This window comes from Trematomus bernacchii, unplaced genomic scaffold, assembly GCF_902827165.1.
Source record: "Trematomus bernacchii unplaced genomic scaffold, fTreBer1.1, whole genome shotgun sequence".
NCBI lineage: Eukaryota > Metazoa > Chordata > Actinopteri > Perciformes > Nototheniidae > Trematomus > Trematomus bernacchii.
In genome coordinates, this window is record NW_022987577.1 from 410972 (window position 1) to 438295 (window position 27324).

The window sequence follows — 27324 nt, forward strand, 5'->3', positions numbered from 1 at the left end:
TGAAACAGGAGAGCTTCAACAACTTCACAGAAGAGAAAGTGAAACTTAGTGAGAGCAGAGCTGCGGTCCAGACAGCGTCTCTGTTTCTCTGAAGAAACAACTGAATCCAGCAGCTTCTTCTCGACAACACAGCAGAACCTCTGCAAACACTGGTGAGTGTACTGCAGAGACACAACGACTCACTAAACACGAGACAAAGAACAGGAACAGCAGTTAGCCCAGGCCTGCTAACAGCTAACTAGCCTAGCTCAGATTGTTTGGGTGGTTTCTTTTTGTGTAGTCTGTAAAGGCACGACATTTACATTGTACAACTTATTTAACTGTTATACACTTTGTTCAGCAGCCGTTAACTTATAACCCTTTCTTTCTCAACTTCTCTGTAGTTACTGCTGTCTGTCTTTGAAAAGCAGTGTTGTGTCAAAGTATCATATAATCATTCATCATCATATTTATACACATGTCTTATACTCTGATTGCCTTTTACTCTGTTAAATGTTATTCTTAGTCTCATATGTGTTTAACAGATGTAAATATGTTTAGGTTTTACATTTCAGAGGGCAAAAGGTGGATTTGCAAATGGTTAAGGACTGGGAGGTTTTATGGTGTGGTGGTGGGAATGTTTAGAGAATGTCTAACAGAATTTATGGGTAGGATTAGTAGACTGTTTTCTTTCTTCTACATAGTGGGATGGGAATGTGAGCTGTGTTCGGGGTGCAGACCCTCTTTATCCTCTGAGGATGAAGTTGCTCTGTTCCTGCATTTTAGATCGTATTTTACTTTCTTTATTACTTTGTTAAATATAACAAAAGAAAAACTTTTCTACATGACTCAGTTTTAGTGATGGGAATTATGGCTCTTTGAAGGGAGCCGGATCTTATGGCTCCGTTCCTTTCAAAGAGCCGTTTTTTTAAAGGGGGCGGGGTTACTAGGTTTATCTGCGAAATAATCACCAGGATAATGATTGACTGTATTACCAGACCTAATGTCAATAATCTGCATTGTAAACATGACACAAGGTGGCGCCATATCCATGTCATTCATGTCAGTGAATGTACTACTTTGAATTTATCCTCTGTATGTGTAAAGGCCCTGACACACCAGGCCGATATCGGCCGTCTTCGGTTGTCTGGCGACAACGCATTCCTTGTCGCCCAAAGTCAATTTGGTGTGTCCCGAACCCTCGGCCGTGACACGCCTTATTTGGCCTTTCACGGCCGGGTGTCGGACACAAGCTATCAGGCCAAGAAACCACTCTGATCAGCTGTTCAGCTAGCAAATGAGAAGCGAAACGGAAGTGAGGGACGTAAACAAACGATTTAAGAAGGCACAGGACAGCAGCTAAACCCCAGCAGGTGATACTTTAAAGACATCAAACATAGCCCTTAAATGTCCTCTCTTACCTCCCACACATAGCAGGGACATCTCTGATATCGGCGGGAGCGTCCCCAGCTGTCCTCTGCTGAGAGCTCCGTGATTTGTTTGGTCAAGTCCGGTTTTTCATCTCATCGGTTTATTTGTCAGTATAAAGTTGCAGGATTAGTCTCAAGTACCTCAACATTGTCCTTAAGTACAGTGTCTAAGTAAATGAGATACTGACTACTGCTGTTCATTTACCTATTGTGAGTCGCCTCGGATAAAAGCATCACATGGAAATGTACATTTAGCAAGAAGTGGCCATTATTACATTACATACATTACTACATTGCTGACTCAATAAACTACACACCCGCCAGAACACTGCGATCATCAGAAGCAGGTCTATTAACTGTGATTTTATAGTATGTCTGCACTTTATGTGCTCATTTCATCATTCATGTATTTTTATATTCTAAAACATGTTTTCGATGGACGAGAGTGAAAATGGAACGCACACGCTATTTGTTTGTTTATATCAGTCTGTTCTTCTTCTCTGTCTTCCGGTTGTTGCCTATTTTGAATGACGAATACACACTACCACCGCCTGCTGGTAAGGAGAGTTATTGCCACTCACGCATGCGCAGTTCGTACGTGCTCGGCTGAAGTCTTTGCGGTGTGTTCCAGTGCGACACATGGCCAAGACGCAGGAGAACTCGTCGATGGAACTGTCGGTGTCGGCGAGTTCTCTGGTGACTGCCTGGTGTGTCAGGGCCTTTAAGTAAATAAAGTTGCCTTGCCTTGAATGAAATTCACGCAACTCTTAATATTAGATACTGTCAGGGGCGGCGGGTACTGTAGGCTAGGGAAGGCTAAGCCTTCCCAAATATTTGTGTCACTGCATCCTGGTAAAATAAAATATATAATGTATAATGTTTGTGTCTTTGACATTAGCGCTGCTATGCAGCCACTTGTGCCCTGTACTACGAAGCCAGTTCAACATACCCTGGATATGTTTGAGTTATCTTAACCTCTTAAGGCCCTCGTCCTTAAGAGGTTAAGAAAGAAAACAACATCCGGTTTCAAAACCATAACAATAATTACGTCTTACCTTTTTTGATTTGTGATCAAAAGTTGTGTTCAATGGAATAAAAACGCCGCTCAAGGTTAATCCAATGTCTCTGTGTCATCATCATATTTATGGCAATATACTGGGTATAAAGTTTTGCAGTAGGGATGTCCCGATCACCTTTTTTTGCTCCCGATCCGATTCCGATCATTTGATTTTGACAATCTGCCGATACCGATTTTTCCCGATCCGATCTTTATGTAATGCATTAAGAGAAAAAAAAGGTAACAGATAACGGCTGGTCATCCAACGCGATGAATTCAGCTATCTTGGCTGTTATTTGTTTGGCCTTTTCACTGTTCTGGGGCAGTTTCTCTTTCCTTTTAAAAGTCTCTGAAAGTGTCGGTTGTTTCAGTGCCGTTACCTGAGTGGCCGCTGTGTACTCGTCGTGTTGTTGTTGGTGTTTGTTTCTCAGGTGGCGTATTAGATTGGTCGTGTTGAACGTAGCTCTGTTCTTTCCACCACGCGGAACCTCCGCCTTGCAAACATTGCATCTGGTTGTTACACTGCCTTCGCTTTCAATTTTATAATACTTCCAAACTCCTGACATTTTCTCTGTCCCGACTCCCGAGTCACCAGCTGAACGTAGCCTCTCGTTAGCTTACTGCTACTATTAGACACTGCGCCCACTCTGTTGCCAGATTTGAGAGAAATAAGCAACCAGTTCGATGAAAACAAGCCCAAAAGAAGCAACACATACATGATGTTGTGTAAAAAAAAAAATGTTTTCTCCCGATTCCGATCTTTTGAAAATCACGTGATCGGCTCCGATCCCCGATCACGTGATCGGATCGGGACATCTCTATTTTGCAGTCCAGGGCTTGTACTTTCAGATATGCTTCGTTGCATCTCTATTACGTCCGCAATGGTAATGTTTACGTGGATTTGGGAACTGCCCATCGATTCTATTGGATCTAATGGTTAAGAAAAAGGTTTAAATCACCCAAATCCACCAATGGGTTCCAGAGATATGGTCCTGCGTAAAGTATAAAGAATGCCAGCCAGCGTCAGCACATTACGCAGCAGACTCTATGCAGTGTTTACTACGTAAGGAAGCCGTTATTGCAGGACCCAGAGCGCACGGAGCACAGAGTGGACAGCAGATAACAGAGCAGATTACAAGATTTGCGCTTAGGACTTTTTCTATACTTTGACTCTTGTCAAATAATGGCTCGCAGGAAAGATATTTTTAGTACTTTACAGGCAATGGAAATTCTGACTAATGTTGACAGCGATGCAGATATGTTACCTGTTGATTCTGAGTCAGACGACGAGGATCTCCTGCAGCCAGAACGGAACCCAGACTGTTGTGAATCTGATGATGAAATTCCACCACGGGAAAGGTATGTAATCTCTCTGTTTTTATCTATTACTTATTTATTTGGTGTATGATTTATTCATATAGTAAATAAAAGCGTCTGCTAAATGAAATATAATGTAATGTAAATTCACACGCTCAAAATGGCATGTTTGGCAGGAATTAGAGGGATTATTTACAAAAATACCAAATAGTGTTTCTTGTCTGTTACATTTACTAAAGTATAGGCCAGTGTTCATCTATAGTCACTAAATGTATTGCATTCACACACTCAAAATGGCATGTTTACTGCCAAGGAAACATGGATTACAGGAATTACAGGAATTAATCTAATCTCTTTGTTTTTCCACATTTGTTTTCATAGTGATGGAGATGAGGATGAAATGGCTTCTGGACCCCCACCATTGTCTACTTTCACCCAGCCCACACCTGCCTCACCCTCACATTCCTCAACTTCTGCCTCATCTTTCACTAGAAAGAGATCTGCACCAGTATTGGCCACTCAGCCTGCATCCAAAAAGCACTCACTTCCAAAGCTACCGTCGTCTGCTTTCTACCAGCTTTCTGCTCCCGCTCCTCAGCCAGGAAGAGGAAAAGCGTCAGATACATCTGTAAAACCCAGGAAGCGTGGCCGAGGTTCTTCCTCTTCCAGAACGACAGAAGAAGAACTTGGGTGGCACAACAGAGAGGAGAATGACCAAGCAGCAGAGCCACTGAATTTCACGCCAGCCAGGGTCCCAGGCCCCGCAGGAACTGCCACACTCACCATCGATGGCACCCCTGTTTCCCTATCCACCCAGGCACGCCACCTTGGCGTTATATTTGACCCCACCCTCTCCCTCAAGCCCCACATCCGCCAAGTTGTAAAAACCTCATTTTTCCACCTCCGCAATATTGCCAAACTCCGTCCCTCTCTCACCCGCCCCGCAGCCGAACGACTCATTCACGCCTTCATCTCCTCCCGCCTTGACTATTGCAACGCACTTCTCTACGGCATCAGCACTACATCCCTCAATAGACTTCAGCGTGTCCAGAACGCAGCCGCCAGACTCCTCACCCACACCAAATCATGGCATCATATCACCCCGGTCCTCAAAGAACTCCACTGGCTCCCCGTTTCACACCGCATCCAATACAAACTCCTGGTCCTCACCTACAAAGCCCTCCACCACCTGGCCCCCCCTACCTCACTGACCTCCTCATCCTCTACCAACCACCCCGGTCCCTCAGATCCACCTCAGCCGGTTTGCTTTCCATCCCCAAGGCCAAACTCCGGAGCTTTGGGGACAGAGCCTTCTCTGTGGCAGCCCCGAAGCTCTGGAACTCCCTCCTCCAAGACCTCCGTGAGTCTGAGTCCCTTACCCTGTTCCAGTCCCGCCTCAAAACCCATCTCTTCAAGTCTGTATATCCATAAGCCCCCCCCCCCTCTCAACGGACTTCCTCCTGACTGCTTTACTGTTTTTTTTGTTTTTTTTTGTTTTTCTGTTTTTGTTTTTGTTTTGTTGTTTTATTGCCTGTCCTTGTTTGTCTACCCTTCCCCAAATGTAAAGCGTCTTTGGGTATGATAAAAGCGCTATAAAAATCAAATGTATTATTATTATGATGCTGGCAAAAAGAGGGTGAAGACACCTTGGCACTGCGTGAAGTGCCAGGTCCTTCTGTGCTTGACTATCAAAAATAATTGTTACCAGGAGTGGCATGCCAAAATATTGTAACATTGTAAATGTTTGAAATAAATCTGCTCCAATTTTTTTTTTTTACAACAGTTGTATTTGGATCGAATGAATACCTATAGTGATAATTCAAAGTAATAAATGGATTTTTACAGTGAAAAAGGTCAAATGGAAATGATGGTTCCCATATTACCCAGAGGTGAGTCCGTCTGGACTTTTGGAATTTTTCTAAACCTCTCTAAAAAGGTCAAATGTCACTTGTTTTGCATCAATCTTGATACAGGGTACTTATATGTTATAGTTTGGATTCCTAAAGCTTTTAGTCTACTAACCCATCATTCAAGGGTAGTTTTCACTATAAGTAATGGTTTTTTTTAGGCGGAGATTAGAATTTACATGTTTTTACTATGTTCCATCTGAATTTACTTTAAAATAAAAACATCTATATTGATTCTGACACTTCTACATCCAACTCACAGATGTAACCTTGCTTTGAGAAAAAAGATTATTAATTTACCCCTTTTAGAAGTGAAGATATAGTCATTTGTTTGAAAAAAAAAACAGGCTCAGTGCTTAACAGGTTAACTAACCCTAACAAACGAAATCTCGCTAAGCGGTCCTACGACGCTGGTTATCAACTTGGTAAATCAAGCCAGGGTTTCTCTCTCCAGCTGAGAGCGCGTTCACGTGAAAGGGGCGGGGTTAGCTACATTTGACAATCACAAACAGGGACAAGTGTACAGACAGCGCAGCGTCATACTTCATTAATGAAAAGTAAACTAATATTAGACAAATATGAACTTTAAACATCCATGACTTAAACATATAATCCAGGATACAAGCCACATAGTTGCACCTGCGAGGTGAATATAGAACAACTTGTTAAAAAATAAATAAACTACAGAGTGTTTGAATGCTTACAACAGTTTTATGATATCACTGCCCCATCTAAGACACGAGTGGATCTGACTTTAATGACATTTGAGTTGAGTGTTTCGCCAACCTAATGTGTTGCTTAAAATAATACTTCTGCATACAATATATGTGACAATGTAAGTGTTGCACGGCCAGATACGGCTCGAGAAGCTGACTCAGATAAGGAAATATTGTGATATTATATGATCGATGATCTGATTGATGATGTGATATGAATGGTAAGTGCGACACGTCGGCGTCTTCTCTGCATAGGCTATGGCAGTTTAAACTGTATTTCCTTTATCCTGTAATATGACTTGATAGATTTAAACTTCGCACACTGAGCTCTGATTGGTCAGCAGGCGGTGCTTTCACTGAGTTGATCTCTTTTCTATAGACGCCGGAGGTGGGCAGCGTCAGGTAAAAAAAAGTTATTTAGCCTTCCCAAACCTGAGCCTCACGCGCCGCCTATGGATACTGTGTTTTTAAGTGGCGATGGAGATTATTTGTTGACCCTGCTTTAAAGGATATTTTGCCTTTACAAATGGTGCGCTTTATCACTGCCTGGGTTTTGGTTGAAGTGCATCCAAATGCTGCTGCGTTTTCGCGTTTGGCTCATTTTCCATCCGAAAAACACGTCGTCTACCTGTCCTGTACCACTTGTTATGACTTCTTTCTCTCGCGTATTCCGTTAAGACCCACCCCATCTCACTCCTCGTGCTGAAACCTACCAATCAGAGTAGGGGCGGGTCTTCACAGAATACGTTTGGGGAACAAAATCAAGCTTTTTAAAAGGCGAGTGGATTTTGGCAGGCAGTGAGTGCGGACCAACGATTGAACGATAACAAAGCTGATAATTGACAATGTTTCAACATCAGGTATAAACTCAAAACCTCAGGAATTCCTCTCGGGGAGATTTTTTAGGAAGCCCTATTATGCTTTTAGGGTTTTCCCTTTCCTGTAGTGTTCTATAGGTTTCTGTGCATGTAAATGGTCTGCAGAGGCTAAAATCCATGTGTTTATTCTCTTTGAATAACTAACGAGCAGCTAATAGCCACATGCTTCAGTCATTTAAAGGTCACCTATTATGCAAAATGCACTTCTTGATGTCTTTTATTCATAAATATGTGTCCCCGGTAGGGCTGCACGATATTGAAAAAAACTGACATTGCGATATTTTTTTTTAACTATATTTAACCGGATGAAGGATTTTAGTCACGGACGTCTGGATCTTAACTGGTTGACTCATCATACCTTAAGTCATGATCTAACATGTCATGATAATGCATGTTGCTTACCCTCAAATAAGGGGGTTCATCTGTGAATGAAGAAGAGAAGAACCTTTTTGTATCCAAAATAGTTCCAGATGGCAGATGTTGCTTTTCTTTTGGGAAGTAAATCTTCATTCTCGCCGGTATTGTCCTCCTGTGCCTCGCTCATTTTTTTACCAGTGTTTTGATGGTCTGCAAACTAGCGGGGCGGGGCCTGCTGTGATCTGATCAAGAATGATTGTGATTGGTGGTTTGCTGTGCATGCAGAGCCTGCATGTCACTCACTCAAGTACCCCTGACATGTGAGCCGCGCAAGTTTTCCTTTTGTAGCAAGCAGCAAAATAATTGTAACATGTCGTTTTTGAGTTAATTTACCTACTTAATAAAAAGATAAAATTGCACGTCCCTGCGATGTGAATATCGCGGTTATCGCCATGACACGATATATCGTTCAGCCCTAGTCCCCGGTGTGTCAGGAGACTAACAAAGTGTCAGAAAATACAACCCTCTCTCTTTCCTCTTTATCCAAATCTCTAAAAACGGAGGAACAACGGAGCTGATCCAGATTTGCTGCGGTCATGACGACATTACTAAAATGTGGGCTGGCTTCAGGTTGAACTCCTGGTAACATCTCGCCCCAACCTATAGTCCCTTATCAGAAACGTCGCTATCAGAAACGATGCGCGACATGTTTTGGAAGTAATATGGTCTGTATTTACATTAGCATCGCTAACACTCAGAGCTAACCTGTACTGGAGAGAGTATGTGAAAAGCAGGAAATAAAAAGGAACTCACCTTGTGGTAAACCTGAGAGAGAGAAAAAGCATTTGAGCTCCATACTGTTTCAGAAATAATCCTTGATTTGGTTTTGGAACATAATATGGCGTTTAATCATGGCAGCATTTAGCTGAGTTTCTGCCGTCTCCTCACTGCTCACTTCCGGGTCGCCGGTTCAAGTCCACGAACAGACTTAAAGTATGGAGTGTGGACTGCTACTTGGAGAGGTCCCAGTTCACCTCCTGGGCCCTGCCGTGGTGCCCTTGAGCAAGGCACCGGACAACCCCCCCACTGCCATTGCTCCCCGGGCGCTGTACCCACAAAAAGCACTCACTTCCAAAGCTACCGTCGTCTGCTTTCTACCAGCTTTCTGCTCCCGCTCCTCAGCCAGGAAGAGGAAAAGCGTCAGATACATCTGTAAAACCCAGGAAGCGTGGCCGAGGTTCTTCCTCTTCCAGAACGACAGAAGAAGAACTTGGGTGGCACAACAGAGAGGAGAATGACCAAGCAGCAGAGCCACTGAATTTCACGCCAGCCAGGGTCCCAGGCCCCGCAGGAACTGCCACACTCACCATCGATGGCACCCCTGTTTCCCTATCCACCCAGGCACGCAACCTTGGCGTTATATTTGACCCCACCCTCTCCCTCAAGCCCCACATCCGCCAAGTTGTAAAAACCTCATTTTTCCACCTCCGCAATATTGCCAAACTCCGTCCCTCTCTCACCCGCCCCGCAGCCGAACGACTCATTCACGCCTTCATCTCCTCCCGCCTTGACTATTGCAACGCACTTCTCTACGGCATCAGCACTACATCCCTCAATAAACTTCAGCGTGTCCAGAACGCAGCCGCCAGACTCCTCACCCACACCAAATCATGGCATCATATCACCCCGGTCCTCAAAGAACTCCACTGGCTCCCCGTTTCACACCGCATCCAATACAAACTCCTGGTCCTCACCTACAAAGCCCTCCACCACCTGGCCCCCCCTACCTCACTGACCTCCTCATCCTCTACCAACCACCCCGGTCCCTCAGATCCACCTCAGCCGGTTTGCTTTCCATCCCCAAGGCCAAACTCCGGAGCTTTGGGGACAGAGCCTTCTCTGTGGCAGCCCCGAAGCTCTGGAACTCCCTCCTCCAAGACCTCCGTGAGTCTGAGTCCCTTACCCTGTTCCAGTCCCGCCTCAAAACCCATCTCTTCAAGTCTGTATATCCATAAGCCCCCCCCCCTCTCAACGGACTTCCTCCTGACTGCTTTACTGTTTTTTTTGTTTTTTTTTGTTTTTCTGTTTTTGTTTTTGTTTTGTTTTATTGCCTGTCCTTGTTTGTCTACCCTTCCCCAAATGTAAAGCGTCTTTGGGTATGATAAAAGCGCTATAAAAATCAAATGTATTATTATTATGATGCTGGAAAAAAGAGGGTGAAGACACCTTGGCACTGCGTGAAGTGCCAGGTCCTTCTGTGCTTGACTATCAAAAATAATTGTTACCAGGAGTGGCATGCCAAAATATTGTAACATTGTAAATGTTTGAAATAAATCTGCTCCAATTTTTTTTTTTTACAACAGTTGTATTTGGATCGAATGAATACCTATAGTGATAATTCAAAGTAATAAATGGATTTTTACAGTGAAAAAGGTCAAATGGAAATGATGGTTCCCATATTACCCAGAGGTGAGTCCGCCTGGACTTTTGGAATTTTTCTAAACCTCTCTAAAAAGGTCAAATGTCACTTGTTTTGCATCAATCTTGATACAGGGTACTTATATGTTATAGTTTGGATTCCTAAAGCTTTTAGTCTACTAACCCATCATTCAAGGGTAGTTTTCACTATAAGTAATGGTTTTTTTTTAGGCGGAGATTAGAATTTACATGTTTTTACTATGTTCCATCTGAATTTACTTTAAAATAAAAACATCTATATTGATTCTGACACTTCTACATCCAACTCACAGATGTAACCTTGCTTTGAGAAAAAAGATTATTAATTTACCCCTTTTAGAAGTGAAGATATAGTCATTTGTTTGAAACAGGCTCAGTGCTTAACAGGTTAACTAACCCTAACAAACGAGATCTCGCTAAGCGGTCCTACGACGCTGGTTATCAACTCGGTAAATCAAGCCAGGGTTTCTCTCTCCAGCTGAGAGCGCGTTCACGTGAAAGGGGCGGGGTTAGCTACATTTGACAATCACAAACAGGGACAAGTGTACAGGCAGCGCAGCGTCATACTTCATTAATGAAAAGTAAACTAATATTAGACAAATATGAACTTTAAACATCCATGACTTAAACATATAATCCAGGATACAAGCCACATAGTTGCACCTGCGAGGTGAATATAGAACAACTTGTTAAAAAATAAATAAACTACAGAGTGTTTGAATGCTTACAACAGTTTTATGATATCACTGCCCCATCTAAGACACGAGTGGATCTGACTTTAATGACATTTGAGTTGAGTGTTTCGCCAACCTAATGTGTTGCTTAAAATAATACTTCTGCATACAATATATGTGACAATGTAAGTGTTGCACGGCCAGATACGGCTCGAGAAGCTGACTCAGATAAGGAAATATTGTGATATTATATGATCGATGATCTGATTGATGATGTGATATGAATGGTAAGTGCGACACGTCGGCGTCTTCTCTGCATAGGCTATGGCAGTTTAAACTGTATTTCCTTTATCCTGTAATATGACTTGATAGATTTAAACTTCGCACACTGAGCTCTGATTGGTCAGCAGGCGGTGCTTTCACTGAGTTGATCTCTTTTCTATAGACGCCGGAGGTGGGCAGCGTCAGGTAAAAAAAAAGTTATTTAGCCTTCCCAAACCTGAGCCTCACGCGCCGCCTATGGATACTGTGTTTTTAAGTGGCGATGGAGATTATTTGTTGACCCTGCTTTAAAGGATATTTTGCCTTTACAAATGGTGCGCTTTATCACTGCCTGGGTTTTGGTTGAAGTGCATCCAAATGCTGCTGCGTTTTCGCGTTTGGCTCATTTTCCATCCGAAAAACACGTGGTCTACCTGTCCTGTACCACTTGTTATGACTTCTTTCTCTCGCGTATTCCGTTAAGACCCACCCCATCTCACTCCTCGTGCTGAAACCTACCAATCAGAGTAGGGCCGGGTCTTCACAGAATACGTTTGGGGAACAAAATCAAGCTTTTTAAAAGGCGAGTGGATTTTGGCAGGCAGTGAGTGCGGACCAACGATTGAACGATAACAAAGCTGATAATTGACAATGTTTCAACATCAGGTATAAACTCAAAACCTCAGGAATTCCTCTCGGGGAGATTTTTTAGGAAGCCCTATTATGCTTTTAGGGTTTTCCCTTTCCTGTAGTGTTCTATAGGTTTCTGTGCATGTAAATGGTCTGCAGAGGCTAAAATCCATGTGTTTATTCTCTTTGAATAACTAACGAGCAGCTAATAGCCACATGCTTCAGTCATTTAAAGGTCACCTATTATGCAAAATGCACTTCTTGTCTTTTATTCATAAATATGTGTCCCCGGTAGGGCTGCACGATATTGAAAAAAACTGACATTGCGATATTTTTTTTTAACTATATTTAACCGGATGAAGGATTTTAGTCACGGACGTCTGGATCTTAACTGGTTGACTCATCATACCTTAAGTCATGATCTAACATGTCATGATAATGCATGTTGCTTACCCTCAAATAAGGGGGTTCATCTGTGAATGAAGAAGAGAAGAACCTTTTTGTATCCAAAATAGTTCCAGATGGCAGATGTTGCTTTTCTTTTGGGAAGTAAATCTCCATTCTCGCCGGTATTGTCCTCCTGTGCCTCGCTCATTTTTTTACCAGTGTTTTGATGGTCTGCAAACTAGCGGGGCGGGGCCTGCTGTGATCTGATCAAGAATGATTGTGATTGGTGGTTTGCTGTGCATGCAGAGCCTGCATGTCACTCACTCAAGTACCCCTGACATGTGAGCCGCGCAAGTTTTCCTTTTGTAGCAAGCAGCAAAATAATTGTAACATGTCGTTTTTGAGTTAATTTACCTACTTAATAAAAAGATAAAATTGCACGTCCCTGCGATGTGAATATCGCGGTTATCGCCATGACACGATATATCGTTCAGCCCTAGTCCCCGGTGTGTCAGGAGACTAACAAAGTGTCAGAAAATACAACCCTCTCTCTTTCCTCTTTATCCAAATCTCTAAAAACGGAGGAACAACGGAGCTGATCCAGATTTGCTGCGGTCATGACGACATTACTAAAATGTGGGCTGGCTTCAGGTTGAACTCCTGGTAACATCTCGCCCCAACCTATAGTCCCTTATCAGAAACGTCGCTATCAGAAACGATGCGCGACATGTTTTGGAAGTAATATGGTCTGTATTTACATTAGCATCGCTAACACTCAGAGCTAACCTGTACTGGAGAGAGTATGTGAAAAGCAGGAAATAAAAAGGAACTCACCTTGTGGTAAACCTGAGAGAGAGAAAAAGCATTTGAGCTCCATACTGTTTCAGAAATAATCCTTGATTTGGTTTTGGAACATAATATGGCGTTTAATCATGGCAGCATTTAGCTGAGTTTCTGCCGTCTCCTCACTGCTCACTTCCGGGTCGCCGGTTCAAGTCCCCGAACAGACTTAAAGTATGGAGTGTGGACTGCTACTTGGAGAGGTCCCAGTTCACCTCCTGGGCCCTGCCGTGGTGCCCTTGAGCAAGGCACCGGACAACCCCCCCACTGCCATTGCTCCCCGGGCGCTGTACCCACTGCTCCTAGTACTAAGATGGGGTTAGAGCAGAGAACAAATGTCACTTTGTGTGCCGGTTGAAGCTTCAACGCAGCTTCCCATTCACTTTGAATGGGGTGACGTCACGCTTTGCCGAACTGCATTGTGGTTCCGCGTTGCTCGCTTCAAAAGTTGAGAAAAGTTCAACTTTTCAAGCTTCGACGGAAGCATCAGCCAATCAAATCATATGCCAGTACAAGCTCTAGCCAATCAAACCGCGTGCTTGTGTGTCCGGGGCGGGAGATTCATGTGATTGGTTGGTGGTCGCGCTCCAGACACGCCCACCGGCAAGCTTCAACGCACGCTGCCGTGTGGACGTACCGTTAAAGAGGGTTTCATCCCTCCAAATTCGAATTCTTCTATTTAAAGCTACGGACCATGAATCAGCACTTTTGTTACAGGGCTGAAATAGAGTGTATGAGGCATGGCTACAATGGGTGTTCTGTTTGGTATTTTGAGCAAAACACTTCAGAGACATGTTTTGTTGATATGGCCCTATAACATATTGTTAAAATATAGCATAATAGGTGACTGGTAGCAGGCAGGGATCACAGGCTATGATTAAATATATTGTGATGCATTAGGCTTTTCAAATAATGTAACTGAGAGCATTGCGACATGCAGAGTCCGTTTAATGAGTCAATTGCTTTTACTGTGATAGAACAAACAGTGGTTATGTGTTGTTTATGGGCCACAGAGTTATAGCAAGACATTTCATCAAACTGTAAAATGATCTCCATGTTTAACACATTAAGGATAGTACTTAACTTTTAAAGCAAGCAGTGAACTTTAGTGTCAGCTTTTTACATCCAGTATGCATACCGTATTCTCTACTACATTTTGTTAAAACTTTTTTTTTTTTTCTACCCATTTTCTTACAGACATGTCTGCTGCCAGCTGTCTGCTGACTGAAGATCAGTTTCTGTGCTCCATCTGTCTGGATGTGTTCACTGATCCAGTCAGCACACCATGTGGACACAACTTCTGTAAAGCCTGCATCTCTGAACACTGGGATAGAAATGTCCCGAGTCAGTGTCCCAACTGCAAAAAGGTTTTCAACATAAAGCCTGATCTGCAGGTCAACACTTTCATCTCTGAGATCGCTGCTCAGTTCAGACAGTCAGCTCAACAGAAAGCCAGCAGCAGCAGCTCAGAGCAACAAGTTGTCAAACCAGGAGAAGTTCCCTGTGACGTCTGCACTGGAACCAGACTGAAGGCCCTGAAGTCCTGCCTGGTGTGTCTGGAGTCCTACTGTGAGACTCACCTGGAGCCTCACCTGACAAGGCCAGGCCTGAAGAAACATCAGCTGATCGACCCTGTGGAGAACCTGGAAGGCAGGATGTGTGTGAAGCACGATAAACTGCTGGAGCTGTTCTGTAAGACCGACCAGGTGTGTGTCTGCATGCTCTGCACTGTTTCAGACCACAAGACACATGATGTTGTTCCTCTGAAAGAAGGATATAAAGGAAAGAAGGCTGAGCTGGGGAAGACAGAGGCTGAAATTCAGCAGATGATCCAGAAGAGAAGACTGAAGATTCAGGAGATGAATCGCTCAGTGGAGCTCAGTAAGGAAGGAGCAGACAGAGAGATAGCAGATGGTGTTCAGGTCTTCACCGCTCTGAAGGAGTCTGTTCAGAGAAGCCAGGCCGAGCTCATCGACACGATCAAAGAGAAGCAGAGAGAGACAGAGGAACAGGCTGAAGGCTTCATCAAAGAGCTGGAACAGGAAATCTCTGAGCTGAAGAAGAGAAGCTCTGAGGTGGAGCAGCTCTCACGCTCTGAAGTACAGCTCCACCTCCTCCAAAGCTTCACGTCCCTGAACGCTGCTCTACCCACCAAGAACTGGACAGAAGTCAGGGTCCGTCCACCTTCATGTGAGGGGTCTGTGAGGAGAGCTTTGGAGAGAGCTGTGACTCAGCTGCAGGAGACGATCAATAAACAGATGAAGAAGCTGCTTGAGGTGGAGCTGAAGAGGGTCCAGCGGTATGAGGTGGAGGTGACTCTTGATCCTGATACAGCATATCCATGGCTCATCCTGTCTGATGATGGAAAACAAGTTAAACTTGGTGATGTGAACAAGAATCTCCCAAACAATCCAGAGAGATTTGATCAGTGTACTTGTGTTTTAGCAAAGCAGAGTTTCTCTTCAGGAAGATTTTATTGCGAGGTTCAGGTTAAAGGGAAGACTAAGTGGGATTTAGGAGTGACCAGAGAGTCGATCAACAGGAAGGGAAAGATCACACTGTCTCCTCAGGATGGTTACTGGACGATGGTGTTGAGGAATGAAAATGAGTACACAGCTCGTGCTGGTCCTTCAGTTGGTCTCTCTCTGAAGTCTCAGCCTGAGAAGGTGGGGGTCTTTGTGGATTTTGAGGAGGGTCTGGTCTCCTTTTATGATGTTGATGCTGCAGCTCTGATCTACTCCTTCACTGGCTGCTGCTTCAAAGAGAAACTCTACCCATACTTTAGTCCTTGTCCTAACGATGGTGGTAAAAACTCTGCCCCTCTGATCATCTCTCCTGTCAATCACACTAAGTAGAACAACCATTTGATTTTCTACATAAAGAGACACTAAATGTAATAAATGTATTCAACGGGGGAAGTACATTGTGAACATTGTTATTTTTTCAGAATCTGATCAGAGATGTTTTACCTTGATGATACAAATAAACACCTAAAATACTGATGAGTATGTTCTAATGTAATCTACTTAATTCTACAGATTGCACTACCTGCTGTCATGACTCACAATGATCAGAAAACAATTGACTAAAAAAATTAATATTTGCCACTTCTTACAATTTCTGGGTGAAAGAAAATGTTTATATTTGATAAAGTTGTGTGTTTTCAAAACGTGTTTCATACTAGCTTAAATAACTAGTGGAAGTAATGCACTCCTTTTTCATTAGTAAAATACTGTATATATACATGTTTCTTTTTAAATGATGGGTGTTTGATATGTGTTTAAAGGGTAGATTCAGGATTCATGCTTTAATTACAGTATATTGGTACAAAATGTATTGACAGTTACTTGTGTTGAGTCTATTTGTATATAACATTACAAGGTTGATTCTTATTATTACATTATATGCTTATTGAGCTCATGAGATGTTGCTATGACGATGGAATAAATAGACACAATCATCAATCCCTGGTTCTGATGGGTTGGATATTAAACGAAGGGAAAAGTCAGTCATACTGAAATATTTTGGGTTAATTCCCTTTTTTTACAATAAAAATCTTACTTTGATTTGAAAAATGCTGCAGATTTCTTTAGTTATTTTCATATAAATATATTCATTTATTTATTTCACCAGAAACCTGTCAGCACTCTTCTGAAACCCCCCCACACACACTTCCTCTACTAAAGCCCCTCCTACACACACCTCACCTGTATCTCCTACACACACTTCATCTACACACGAGTATTTAATGAGCCTTCAGTTTGGTCCTTTAACATGAGATATTCAGTGCATTACAACTGAATGAAGCGTCTGCAGTTCTTCAGGAACGTCTCCGTCAGTGTTACTGTTCATAATGTCACATGTTCACCTCTCAGAGTTCATGTTATTTGTTTCGGTGAGGATGAAGCTTCAGACTCGATGTGTTTCGTCCATTTTGTGTCCACTCTCCATTGTTTTTCACTTTAACATGAAAGGATGTCAAAGCCGCTAAACTGCAGAAGTCGAGCCTTAATTATTTTTGTACCACTGGTTTTATTTTTAAGGTTTTGGATGTTTTTTTAAATGATGTGAATGTGCCTTATTTAATTCACACCTTGATAATACATATAATAAATCATTGAGACTAATTTAATGATGAGATTGATGTTTTTGTTCCGGTTTAACAGTATTTCATTTAATCGTTTATTTGAAGAGGGACAGTGCACATCGATGAACACTTTAAAACAAAACAATGCTTACAGGGGGGGGGGGGGCAGTCCATGTAAACATTTATAAATAAAACACATACTTTTAAAAGACTTAAAATGGTCAAAACTCAAGAAATTGTGTTTTTCAAGGATGGTACCGTGGTGGTATGAATTAGGCTTTCTGTCAAACACCTTGATAGCTCTCTTTTTAATGAAAACATTGGCATGGCTTTTAATTGATAAAAGCAAATGAATAACAAACAATAGAACTTGTACAGGTCACCTTTATATCTGAGACCTATGATATGTTGTTGAAAATGAGTATAATAGGACCAATATGTTTCCCACTGAGTGTATATGAGAGTATTTAATCACATGAGAGATTATCATATTGAATTTGAAACGAGTGAACATTCAGCTAAATGTTCTTAATCCCAGTGCTTGATAGGATGCGACTGCAGTGAAGTAAACACACCAGTTTGCCTCGTTGTGCTGGTTCAGAGCTGACCACTGATCAGTTATCGGGTTACAGCCCATAGTTACAGAGCTTGTTTCTCAGCTTCAGAGGAGTGTCCACATTCTCCGGCTGGTTCGAGCCTCTGAGGGGAGGAACCGAGAATCTGTCAAACCACACACTCGCTGTGAGACAGTGGCGAACCGTGTCTATCACAACTGGACCTTCTGTCCAGACACACACACCCCCCAGTTAATGGGAGAAATACGATACGATGGGATAATACTTTAATGGTCAGATCAAGTCTGAAATGCTCCTTGCATCACAGCAGCTCCATGTGTAACATCAACAGACAAACATCAGGACACAATACATGAGAAACAAACAACAAACATGTAACATAGCAGCAGGATCAGTGAGAGATGCTCAACGAGCCTTCAGCGTGCATCTGATCTGTAGCTCTGTGTTCACTGAGAGGGTCGACTGGAGCACAAAGGATGCTTCAGGCTGACTCTATTGAATCGAGGGACCCTGTATCTCACATTAGATGGTAGCGGGATAGGATCCAGAACTCAGGATCCAGAACTCAGGATCCAGAACTCAGGATCCAGAACTCAGTATCCACGACTAAGGATCCAGAACTCAGGGTCCAGAACTCAGGATCCAGAACTCAGGATCCAGAACTCAGGATCCACGACTCAGGATCCAGAACTCAGGATCCAGGACTCAGGATCCAGGACTCAGGATCCAGAACTCAGGATCCAGAACTCAGGATCCAGGACTCAGGATCCAGAACTCAGGATCCAGGACTCAGGATCCAGAACTCAGGATCCAGAACTCAGGATCCAGAACTCAGGATCCACGACTCAGGATCCAGAACTCAGGATCCACGACTCAGGATCCAGAACTCAGGATCCAGAACTCAGGATCCAGAACTCAGGATCCACGACTCAGGATCCAGAACTCAGGATCCAGAACTCAGGTTCCAGAACTCAGGATCCACGATTCAGGATCCAGAACTCAGGATCCAGAACTCAGGATCCAGAACTCAGGATCCACGACTCAGGATCCAGAACTCAGGATCCACGACTCAGGATCCAGAACTCAGGATCCAGAACTCAGGATCCACGACTCAGGATCCAGAACTCAGGATCCAGAACTCAGGATCCAGAACTCAGGATCCACGACTCAGGATCCAGAACTCAGGATCCAGAACTCAGGATCCACGACTCAGGATCCAGAACTCAGGATCCAGGCATTCACAAAAAACACATTTCGGGGGAAGCGGGGTCATTTGAGACATGAGAGTAAACAGGTACAGAGAGAGAGAAGAAAGAAGTAAGGTGTCCCCGACAGTCTAAGACTATCAGGAAGAATAAGGGGATGATGATGATGATGATGATGATGATGTCCTATAAGCTTTATTGGGACAGTAGAGTATAATGAGATATTTAAGATCAGATGTTGCCTGCCCATTAAAGGATTTGTACGCAAGAAGAAGCATTTGTAATGATATCCTGTGTGTTATAGGGAACCAGTGCAAAGCAGCCAAAACAGGAGGAATGTGGCAACTTCAGATATTTTTAAACTTTACTTCCTCTTAACAGTGGGTATAAATATAGTCAGTTTTGCAGATGAGTCATACAAACTAGCTGCAACACGAGGGTCCTGAAAGGGGGGGGCTGTTTATACTCTGCATTATGACAATAAGCCAATACACGGCACATCAAACAGGATATGTACTTAGTAAGTAAGAGGACATGGACTTCATGAACACACAACATTAAACTGTGCAACAACAAGCTGTCCATTCACCATCCTCTCCTCTCCTGCTGCTGCAGGGACTGAGTAAGCAGACGTTGTTGTGCAGCTCTCACTTTACTCCACTAGATGTCAATGCTGGCCTTTCCAACACAAAGAGCTTTAACCCACGTGTTGTGCATTCAAAGAGGACCTGAGATTTGACTCCATTAAGACTAGAGATGACGCTTTGAAGATAAACTATTACGGTTTTAAGTCCTACCTGATAAAGTCCTAGCATAATGCAACGTTTTAAGACAATGACAAGCATGACTTGAATATTTAATTGTCCATAATTTGCATTTAAAGGACTTGATCTCAGATATATGCACAGTAAATATAATAAAAAAGAACAGATTTACCATGAATTCATGCCAGCCCTGTGGGTTTTATAACAAACTGCAGCCTGATGCATGCTTCTTATAAATGACTGTATGACCAGTCTGATACTGAAACTAATGACATGAATGCATGAGTTAAATAAACTCTTAATCTCCTATACTTTCACATATCTACACTTTAGTAGTGAAAAGTGATTAAGGGATACTCTATCTGATTAATGTGCTTAAAACAAGTTATTTGAAAGAAGAATGTTACATTAATAATTGTGAAAACTCAAAATCAAAGAGCAGCCTGAAAGTGGCCCGGAGAAAAAAGGGTTTCCATCTTTGCTTTTATACATTTTTATCAGGAAGAAATAGGATTAAAGTTGGGAAAGCAGTAGAAATGTGACATTACATGTAGGAGAAACAGTGAGTTGGTTATTAGAGGGTCTGTGGGAATGTAGAGGGACTGTAAAGGGAGCGCTGTAGCCCATTTATCAAAACACACAGAATGCTCCTTATTATCTTTCTCTGACCTCTTTTCTCATGTCTGTTTGTAATTGTTTTTGTCTGGTTGCTGTTTACTTCAAGCAAAGAAGAAGAATAGACTCAAAGTAAACCTCTTGTTACAAAGCTGAGTTAATGCCCTCCCCAGAGAGTGACACACCCTCACTCACAGAGCTACACTGAGAGGAGGAGCACTGAAACAGGAGAGCTTCAACAACTTCACAGAAGCGAAAGTGAAACTTAGTGAGAGCAGAGCTGCGGTCCAGACAGCGTCTCTGTTTCTCTGAAGAAACAACTGAATCCAGCAGCTTCTTCTCCACAACACAGCAGAACCTCTGCAAACACTGGTGAGTGCACTGCAGAGACACAACGACTCACTAAACACGAGACAAAGAACAGGAACAGCAGTTAGCCCAGGCGTGCTAACGGCTAACTAGCCTAGCTCAGATTGTTTGGGAGGTCTCTTTTTGTGTAGTCTGTAAAGGCACGACATTTACATTGTACAATTTATTTAACTGTTATACACTTTGTTCAGCAGCCGTTAACTTATAACCCTTTCTTTCTCAACTTCTCTGTAGTTACTGCTGTCTCTCTTTGTAAAGCAGTGTTTTGTCAAAGTATCATATAATCATTCATCATCAGAGACACAACGACTCACTAAATACTTAGTCAAAGTTGGATTAAAATCAGAATCTGACTGTATTATATCCATTTCACCATATCAATAATATTATACTATAGCAATGTGTCAGTTAGGTTAATAGCAACAGCCAAAAATACAATGTAAACTTTAAACGGCCTTTATACAGCTGATAACGTTTACTGTTTTTTAACAACTATTAACTTCAGTGATGCTCAGCAAGGAGGTCTCACTCCTCTGTTCAAATATGGCAAAATCCCCCAAAATGAATAAAGCTTACACATTGTGTTTTTTTAGAGTTTAAACTAAATGCTGCTATGATTTTCCACATTTTATTTATAATAATAACAAGTGACTTTTCTGAAAAAAGTTTGTTCTATGTCTACACCAGGGGTCGGCAACCTTTTTGATATGAAGTGCCATTACATTATTATCAGCGTGCCGACGATCGTGAATTATCAATGGGGGGGGGGGTGAGGAGCTCGACACTCGTGAACTGTCAACAGGAGGGCGGGGGGAGTCTTGCTGCGGGGAAGCAGTGTGTGGACCTGTCAGCGCAACTTACATGATGCCGAATTTAACAAACAAATTTAAATAATTGGTTTAAACGGCATAATAATAAGGACGATCGTCCGTTCTGTGATTCTCCAGAACACACATGTTGATATTAGGGTCATGCAGAGTGAGATGAGATCGCTGTCCCTTTAAGAGAGAGAGAGAGAGAGAGGGGTGTGGCGCGTGCATGTGTGTGTGTGGATGGTAGAGCGAGAGTGAACGAGCGGCTGTATGTTTCTGGAAGTGAAACGAGGCAGCAGAAAAACAGAGGTCTGTGATGTATTTTGTGAAACAGAAGAACAACTAAATAAATGCAACGGCCTCCCCAGAAGAGCTCGCCTCTCTCCAGTCATTTAAGCTGAAGTGGGTTATTGAACCTGAAGCTTGTTGCTTCTGCCCTCCTCGACTACGGTCTGGGAACCGACAGGAAAGTTCAACACACAGATGGCCAGTCCGCCCCTTTGTAGCATATTATTTCAATGAGAGATGAGCAGATCGCCACTGGGCTTTCAACTAAAGACACAGCCACGCAAAAACTGCGGCTTTTGTAAAGCTCCTTATGGGTACTGCAATTTGTGAAGTGCTTTCCTCTGTGGTGAAACGATCAGCCCTGCACCACGGAGGAAAGCGTCAGAAAGTCACCTGGAGTTAAAGAGAGCGGGGCTGCGCTGCGTGCATGGCTTCCTTCTGCAGGTAACGGGGAGACGCGCCCTAGCGGCGGTCTCGTTCAGGATCCGAAAATACAATTTAAATATTTTTGCACACTTATTCCACTTATTCCTAGTGTGCCACTCTATAACCCCCTGGTAGATAGAGCTGATTCATGCTGATTCCTGCTAATAAAATAACTTATGCTAATTGTTCAAATTGCCTGAAAAGTTAGCATCCTTCAGTCTCTATGTGCTGGGGACCTTTACTATACATTTCTAACATAAAACGTTGTGCTTGTTAACATTTTCACGTTCGTATTAGGACTCAAATAGCATGGCAAATAGACAATATGTCATTAAGTTGTGTTTCTTCACACGTTTTGTCCTCAGAGTGTAGACATGTCTGCTGCCAGCAGTCTGCTGACTGAAGATCAGTTTCTGTGCTCCATCTGTCTGGATGTGTTCACTGATCCAGTCAGCACACCATGTGGACACAACTTCTGTAAAGCCTGCATCTCTGAACACTGGGATAGAAATGTCCCGAGTCAGTGTCCTAACTGCAAAGAGGTGTTCAACATAAAGCCTGAGCTGCAGGTCAACACTTTCATCTCTGAGATGGCTGCTCAGTTCAGACAGTCAGCTCAACAGAAAGCCAGCAGCAGCAGCTCAGAGCAACAAGTCTTCAAACCAGGAGAAGTTCCCTGTGACGTCTGCACTGGAACCAGACTGAAGGCCCTGAAGTCCTGCCTGGTGTGTCTGGAGTCCTACTGTGAAACTCACCTGGAGCCTCACCTGACAAGGCCAGGCCTGAAGAAACATCAGCTGATCGACCCTCTGGAGAACCTGGAAGCCAGGATGTGTGTGAAGCACGATAAACTGCTGGAGCTGTTCTGTAAGACCGACCAGGTGTGTGTCTGCATGCTCTGCACTGTTTCAGACCACAAGACACATGATGTTGTTCCTCTGAAAGAAGGATATAAAGGAAAGAAGGCAGAGCTGGGGAAGACAGACGCTGAAATTCAGCAGATGATCCAGAAGAGACGACTGAAGATTCAGGAGATGAATCGCTCAGTGCATGTTAGTAAGGAAGGAGCAGACAGAGAGATAGCAGATGGTGTTCAGGTCTTCACCGCTCTGAAGAAGTCTGTTGAGAGAAGCCAGGCCGGGCTCATCAACACCATCAAAGAGAAGCAGAGAAAGACAGAGGAACAGGCTAAAGGCTTCATCAAAGAGCTGGAACAGGAAATCTCTGAGCTGAAGAAGAGAAGCTCTGAGGTGGAGCAGCTCTCACGCTCTGAAGACCAGCTCCACCTCCTCCAAAGCTTCAAGTCCCTGAACGCTGCTCCACCCACCAAGAACTGGACAGAAGTCAGGGTCCATCCTTCATATGAGGGGACTGTGAGGAGAGCTGTGACTCAGCTGGAGGAGACGCTCAGGAAACAGATGAAGAAGCTGCTTGAGGTGGAGCTGAAGAGGGTCCAGCAGTATGATGTGGAGGTGACTCTTGATCCTGATACAGCACATCCCAACCTTATCCTGTCTGATCATAGAAAACAAGTTAAACATGGTGATGTGAAGAAGAATCGTCCAGACAATCCAGAGAGATTTGATTATTCTCACCGTGTTTTAGCAAAGCAGAGTTTCTCTTCAGGAAGATTTTATTACGAGGTTCAGGTTAAAGGAAAGACTCAGTGGGATTTAGGAGTGGCCAGAGAGTCGATCAACAGGAAGGGAAACATCGTACAGTCTCCTCAAAATGGTTACTGGGTGATAGTGTTGAGGAATGAAAATGATTATCAAGCTCGTACTGGTCCTCCAGTTGGTCTCTCTCTGAAGTCTCAGCCTAAGAAGGTGGGGGTGTTTGTGGATTATGAGGAGGGTCTGGTCTCCTTTTATGATGTTGATGCTCCAGCTCTGATCTACTCCTTCACTGGCTGCTGCTTCAAAGAGAAACTCTACCCATACTTTAGTCCCTATTCTAACGATGGTGGTAAAAACTCTGCCCCTCTGATCATCTCTCCTGTCAATCACACTAAGTAGAACAACCATTTGATTTTCTACAGAAAGAGACACTAAATGTAATAAATGTATTCAACGGGGGAAGTACATTGTGAACATTGTTATTTTTTCAGAATCTGATCAGAGATGTTTTACCTTGATGATACAAATAAACACACCTAAAATACTGATGATTATGTTCTAATGTAATCTACTTCATTCTACGGATTGCACTACCTGCTGTCATGACTCACAATGATCAGAAAACAATGTATTAAACAATAAATATTTGCCACTTCTTACAATTTCTGGGTGAAATAAAATGTAAATATTTGATAAAGTTGTGTGTACAAAACGTGTTTCATACTAGCTTAAATAACTAGTGGAAGTAATGCACTCCTTTTTCATTAGTAAAATACTGTATATACAATTTTCTTTTTAATCATTTTAAATTGAGGGAAAAATGATGGGTGTTTCTGATATGTTTTAAAGGGTAGATTCAGGATTCATGCTTTAATTACAGTATATTGGTACAAAATGTATTGACAGTTACTTGTGTTGAGTCTATTTGTATATAACATTACAAGGTTGATTCTTATTATTACATTATATGCTTATTGAGCTCATGAGATGTTGCTATGACGATGGAATAAATAGACACAATCATCAATCCCAGGTTCTGATGGGTTGGATATTAAACGAAGGGAAAAGTCTTAGAAGAAAGTTTAGCTGCATTTAGACCAGGTGCCTATACTACAAAGCAAGATTTTATTTTTTTATTTAGTCAACCGGATAACTCAAAACATATCCAGGATATGTTGAACTAGATTCGTAGTATACCCCCCTGGTGCAGACACTGTGGAGACAAAGAGTTATTGAGAACAGGAGATCGCCCTGGCCTTGAACAGTGTGAGCTCCTCGCCTACGCATAACTGGGAACTAGTATAATGGAAGATTCCCAATATCTATTGCAGAAGCTTTAGCAAAACAAATTACGTAGGATAGCGTGACTAGAGTAGGGAGGAACCTTCACCGGCCGGCCGAATGCTGATTGGAGTTTGTGTTGCCAAGAGACTTTGTCCAAGTCTGTGCACCAACAAGGGAGGCCAAAGTCTAAACCACGGTCCTCCCCTTCTAGTCTCAACCAATCATAAATGTACGGGCAGCGCCCTGAATAATAAAATATATGCACGCACAAGGTTCAAGGCTTTTTGATGGATATAGTGGTTACAGATTACAGCTTTGCTGCCTGTGATTTCTTTGACCTGACGGAGTCCTTGGCCAAGTGAAATATATATCTGTTGCTCTCTTTTAATAAATAGTTGAACTTAGAAGTTGTTTGTCTTTCATGGAATAAAAGAACACGACACTTGGAGAATCAACAATATCTGATAATTAAACATTAGGCGGCAGTGGTTTAACAAACGAGGGAAATGTTATTTGTCTTTTTTACAAATGTTTTAACTGAAGAACAGTTTTCACTAGTTCTCAACTTAAGTAAAGTAGCTTAAAAAAATGTACTTGACTATTTCCATTTGTATATTTCTACCTCACTACATTTGTCTGACAGCTTTGGTTCTTCTCAGGCTTTATACACAATTTTAAAACCTCTTGGATCAGCTGATCATAGATATTAAGATTGCTGTATATGTTTCTGTTACGTGCCGCAGTTGGTGCTTGGATGTGTGTGCTTTTGTGTGTGTGTCTCTCTCCCTGATTGTCTCCAGGTGCAGCCTCTCCCCCAGGTGCTCCCAATCCCCAATCAGGGCCTCCATAAAGGACCTGAGGAAGACTGCAGTGGGCTCTCTCCTTCTCCTCTGGCTGCATGTGTGCGGCCTGTCTCTGTGTGCGGCCTGTCTCTGTGTGCGGCCTGTCTCTGTGTGAGGCCTGTCTCTGTGTGAGGCCTGTCTCAGTGTGAGGCCTGTCTCAGTGTGAGGCCTGTCTCTGTGTGAGGCATGTCTCTGTGTGAGGCATGTCTCTGTGTGCGGCATGTCTCTGTGTGCGGCCTGTCTCTGTGTGCGGCATGTCTCTGTGTGAGGCATGTCTCTGTGTGAGGCCTGTCTCTGTGTGCGGCCTGTCTCTGTGTGCGGCATGTCTCTGTGTGAGGCCTGTCTCTGTGTGCGGCATGTCTCTGTGTGAGGCCTGTCTCTGTGTGAGGCCTGTCTCTGTGTGAGGCCTGTGTCTGTGTGAGGCATGTCTCTGTGTGAGGCATGTCTCTGTGTGCGGCATGTCTCTGTGTGAGGCCTGTCTCTGTGTGAGGCCTGTCTCTGTGTGAGGCCTGTGTCTGTGTGAGGCCTGTCTCTGTGTGCGGCGTGTCTCTGTGTGAGGCCTGTCTCTGTGTGAGGCCTGTCTCTGTGTGAGGCCTGTCTCTGTGTGAGGCCTGTCTCTGTGTGCGGCGTGTCTCTGTGTGAGGCCTGTCTCTGGTGTTTTGTTTTGATTTTTACTTTAATCTAAATTACATTTGTGATACTTTTATGAGCATAAACATTTTTGTCATCAATATTTGGTTGAAAACAAAATAGGCCACCACAAACGTGAGTAAAAATGGAAAAATAAAATGTATTTGCCATGAAGGCTAAAAATTGTGTATTATTTCAGTTAACAAACTTTGCCATCTTATTTAAATTAAAACATATTTGGTGGGATCAGGATAATCCAGTTTTTTGGGATCAAGCTGATCCCAATCCTGTGTTGTCGGTTTGAACTACCCGTTCTGAAGATTTGATCCAGATTAAAGCTTGGATTGGATTTCCTGATCTGGGGGTATACTACGAATCTAGTTCAACATATCCTGGATATGTTTTGAGTTATCCGGTTGACTAAATCCAAAAAAAAAACGCTCTCGCTAAACGGTCCTACGACGCTGGCTATCAACTCGATCGCTCAAGCCAGCCGTGTCCTATCTAGTTAGGTGCGTGTTCACATAAAAGGGGTTGTATTTGGAGTGTTCGACCAATCACAAACATGGACAAGCGTACTGACAGCGCAGCGCGTCATATACTTCCTGAATGAAAAGTCAACTAATATTAGTCAAATATGAAGACGTTAAACCTTAAACATCCATGACTTAAACACTTTATCCAGGATCAAAGCCACATAGCTGCACCTGCAAGGTGAATACAGCTGGTAAAAGAAAAAGTGTTTGAATGCGTACATTAACAGGTTTATGAAATCACTGCCCCGTCCAAGACACGAGTGGATCTGACTTTAATTACATTTGACTCGAGTGTTTCGTCAACTTAATGTGTTGCTTAAAATAATACTTCTGCATACAGTATTTGACACTGAGTGTTGCACGGCCAGATACGGCTCAAGAAGCT

At 43.0% G+C, this 27324-nt stretch overlaps 2 protein-coding genes across 4 annotated transcripts; both read left to right on the forward strand.

Moving 5' to 3' along the window:
• Positions 1-17022, forward strand: LOC117479825 (E3 ubiquitin-protein ligase TRIM21-like). 2 transcript variants are annotated; one of them, XM_034126915.1, is made up of 3 exons: positions 81-152; positions 13619-13623; positions 14086-17022. In XM_034126915.1, the coding sequence occupies exon 3, from the start codon at positions 14090-14092 to the stop codon at positions 15743-15745; it is 1656 nt and encodes a 551-aa protein (XP_033982806.1). In that variant the 5' UTR covers positions 81-152; positions 13619-13623; positions 14086-14089; the 3' UTR covers positions 15746-17022. The 2 variants fall into 2 exon arrangements, with proteins under 2 accessions (XP_033982805.1, XP_033982806.1); XM_034126914.1 differs by lacking the exon at positions 13619-13623 and having other exon boundaries at positions 1-152; positions 14088-17022.
• LOC117479829 (E3 ubiquitin-protein ligase TRIM39-like) lies at positions 67-25335 on the forward strand. 2 transcript variants are annotated; one of them, XM_034126920.1, is made up of 3 exons: positions 67-152; positions 20310-20508; positions 22397-25335. In XM_034126920.1, the coding sequence occupies exon 3, from the start codon at positions 22406-22408 to the stop codon at positions 24044-24046; it is 1641 nt and encodes a 546-aa protein (XP_033982811.1). In that variant the 5' UTR covers positions 67-152; positions 20310-20508; positions 22397-22405; the 3' UTR covers positions 24047-25335. The 2 variants fall into 2 exon arrangements, with proteins under 2 accessions (XP_033982811.1, XP_033982813.1); XM_034126922.1 differs by having other exon boundaries at positions 22404-25335.
• The last annotated feature ends 1989 nt before the right edge of the window (positions 25336-27324 follow it).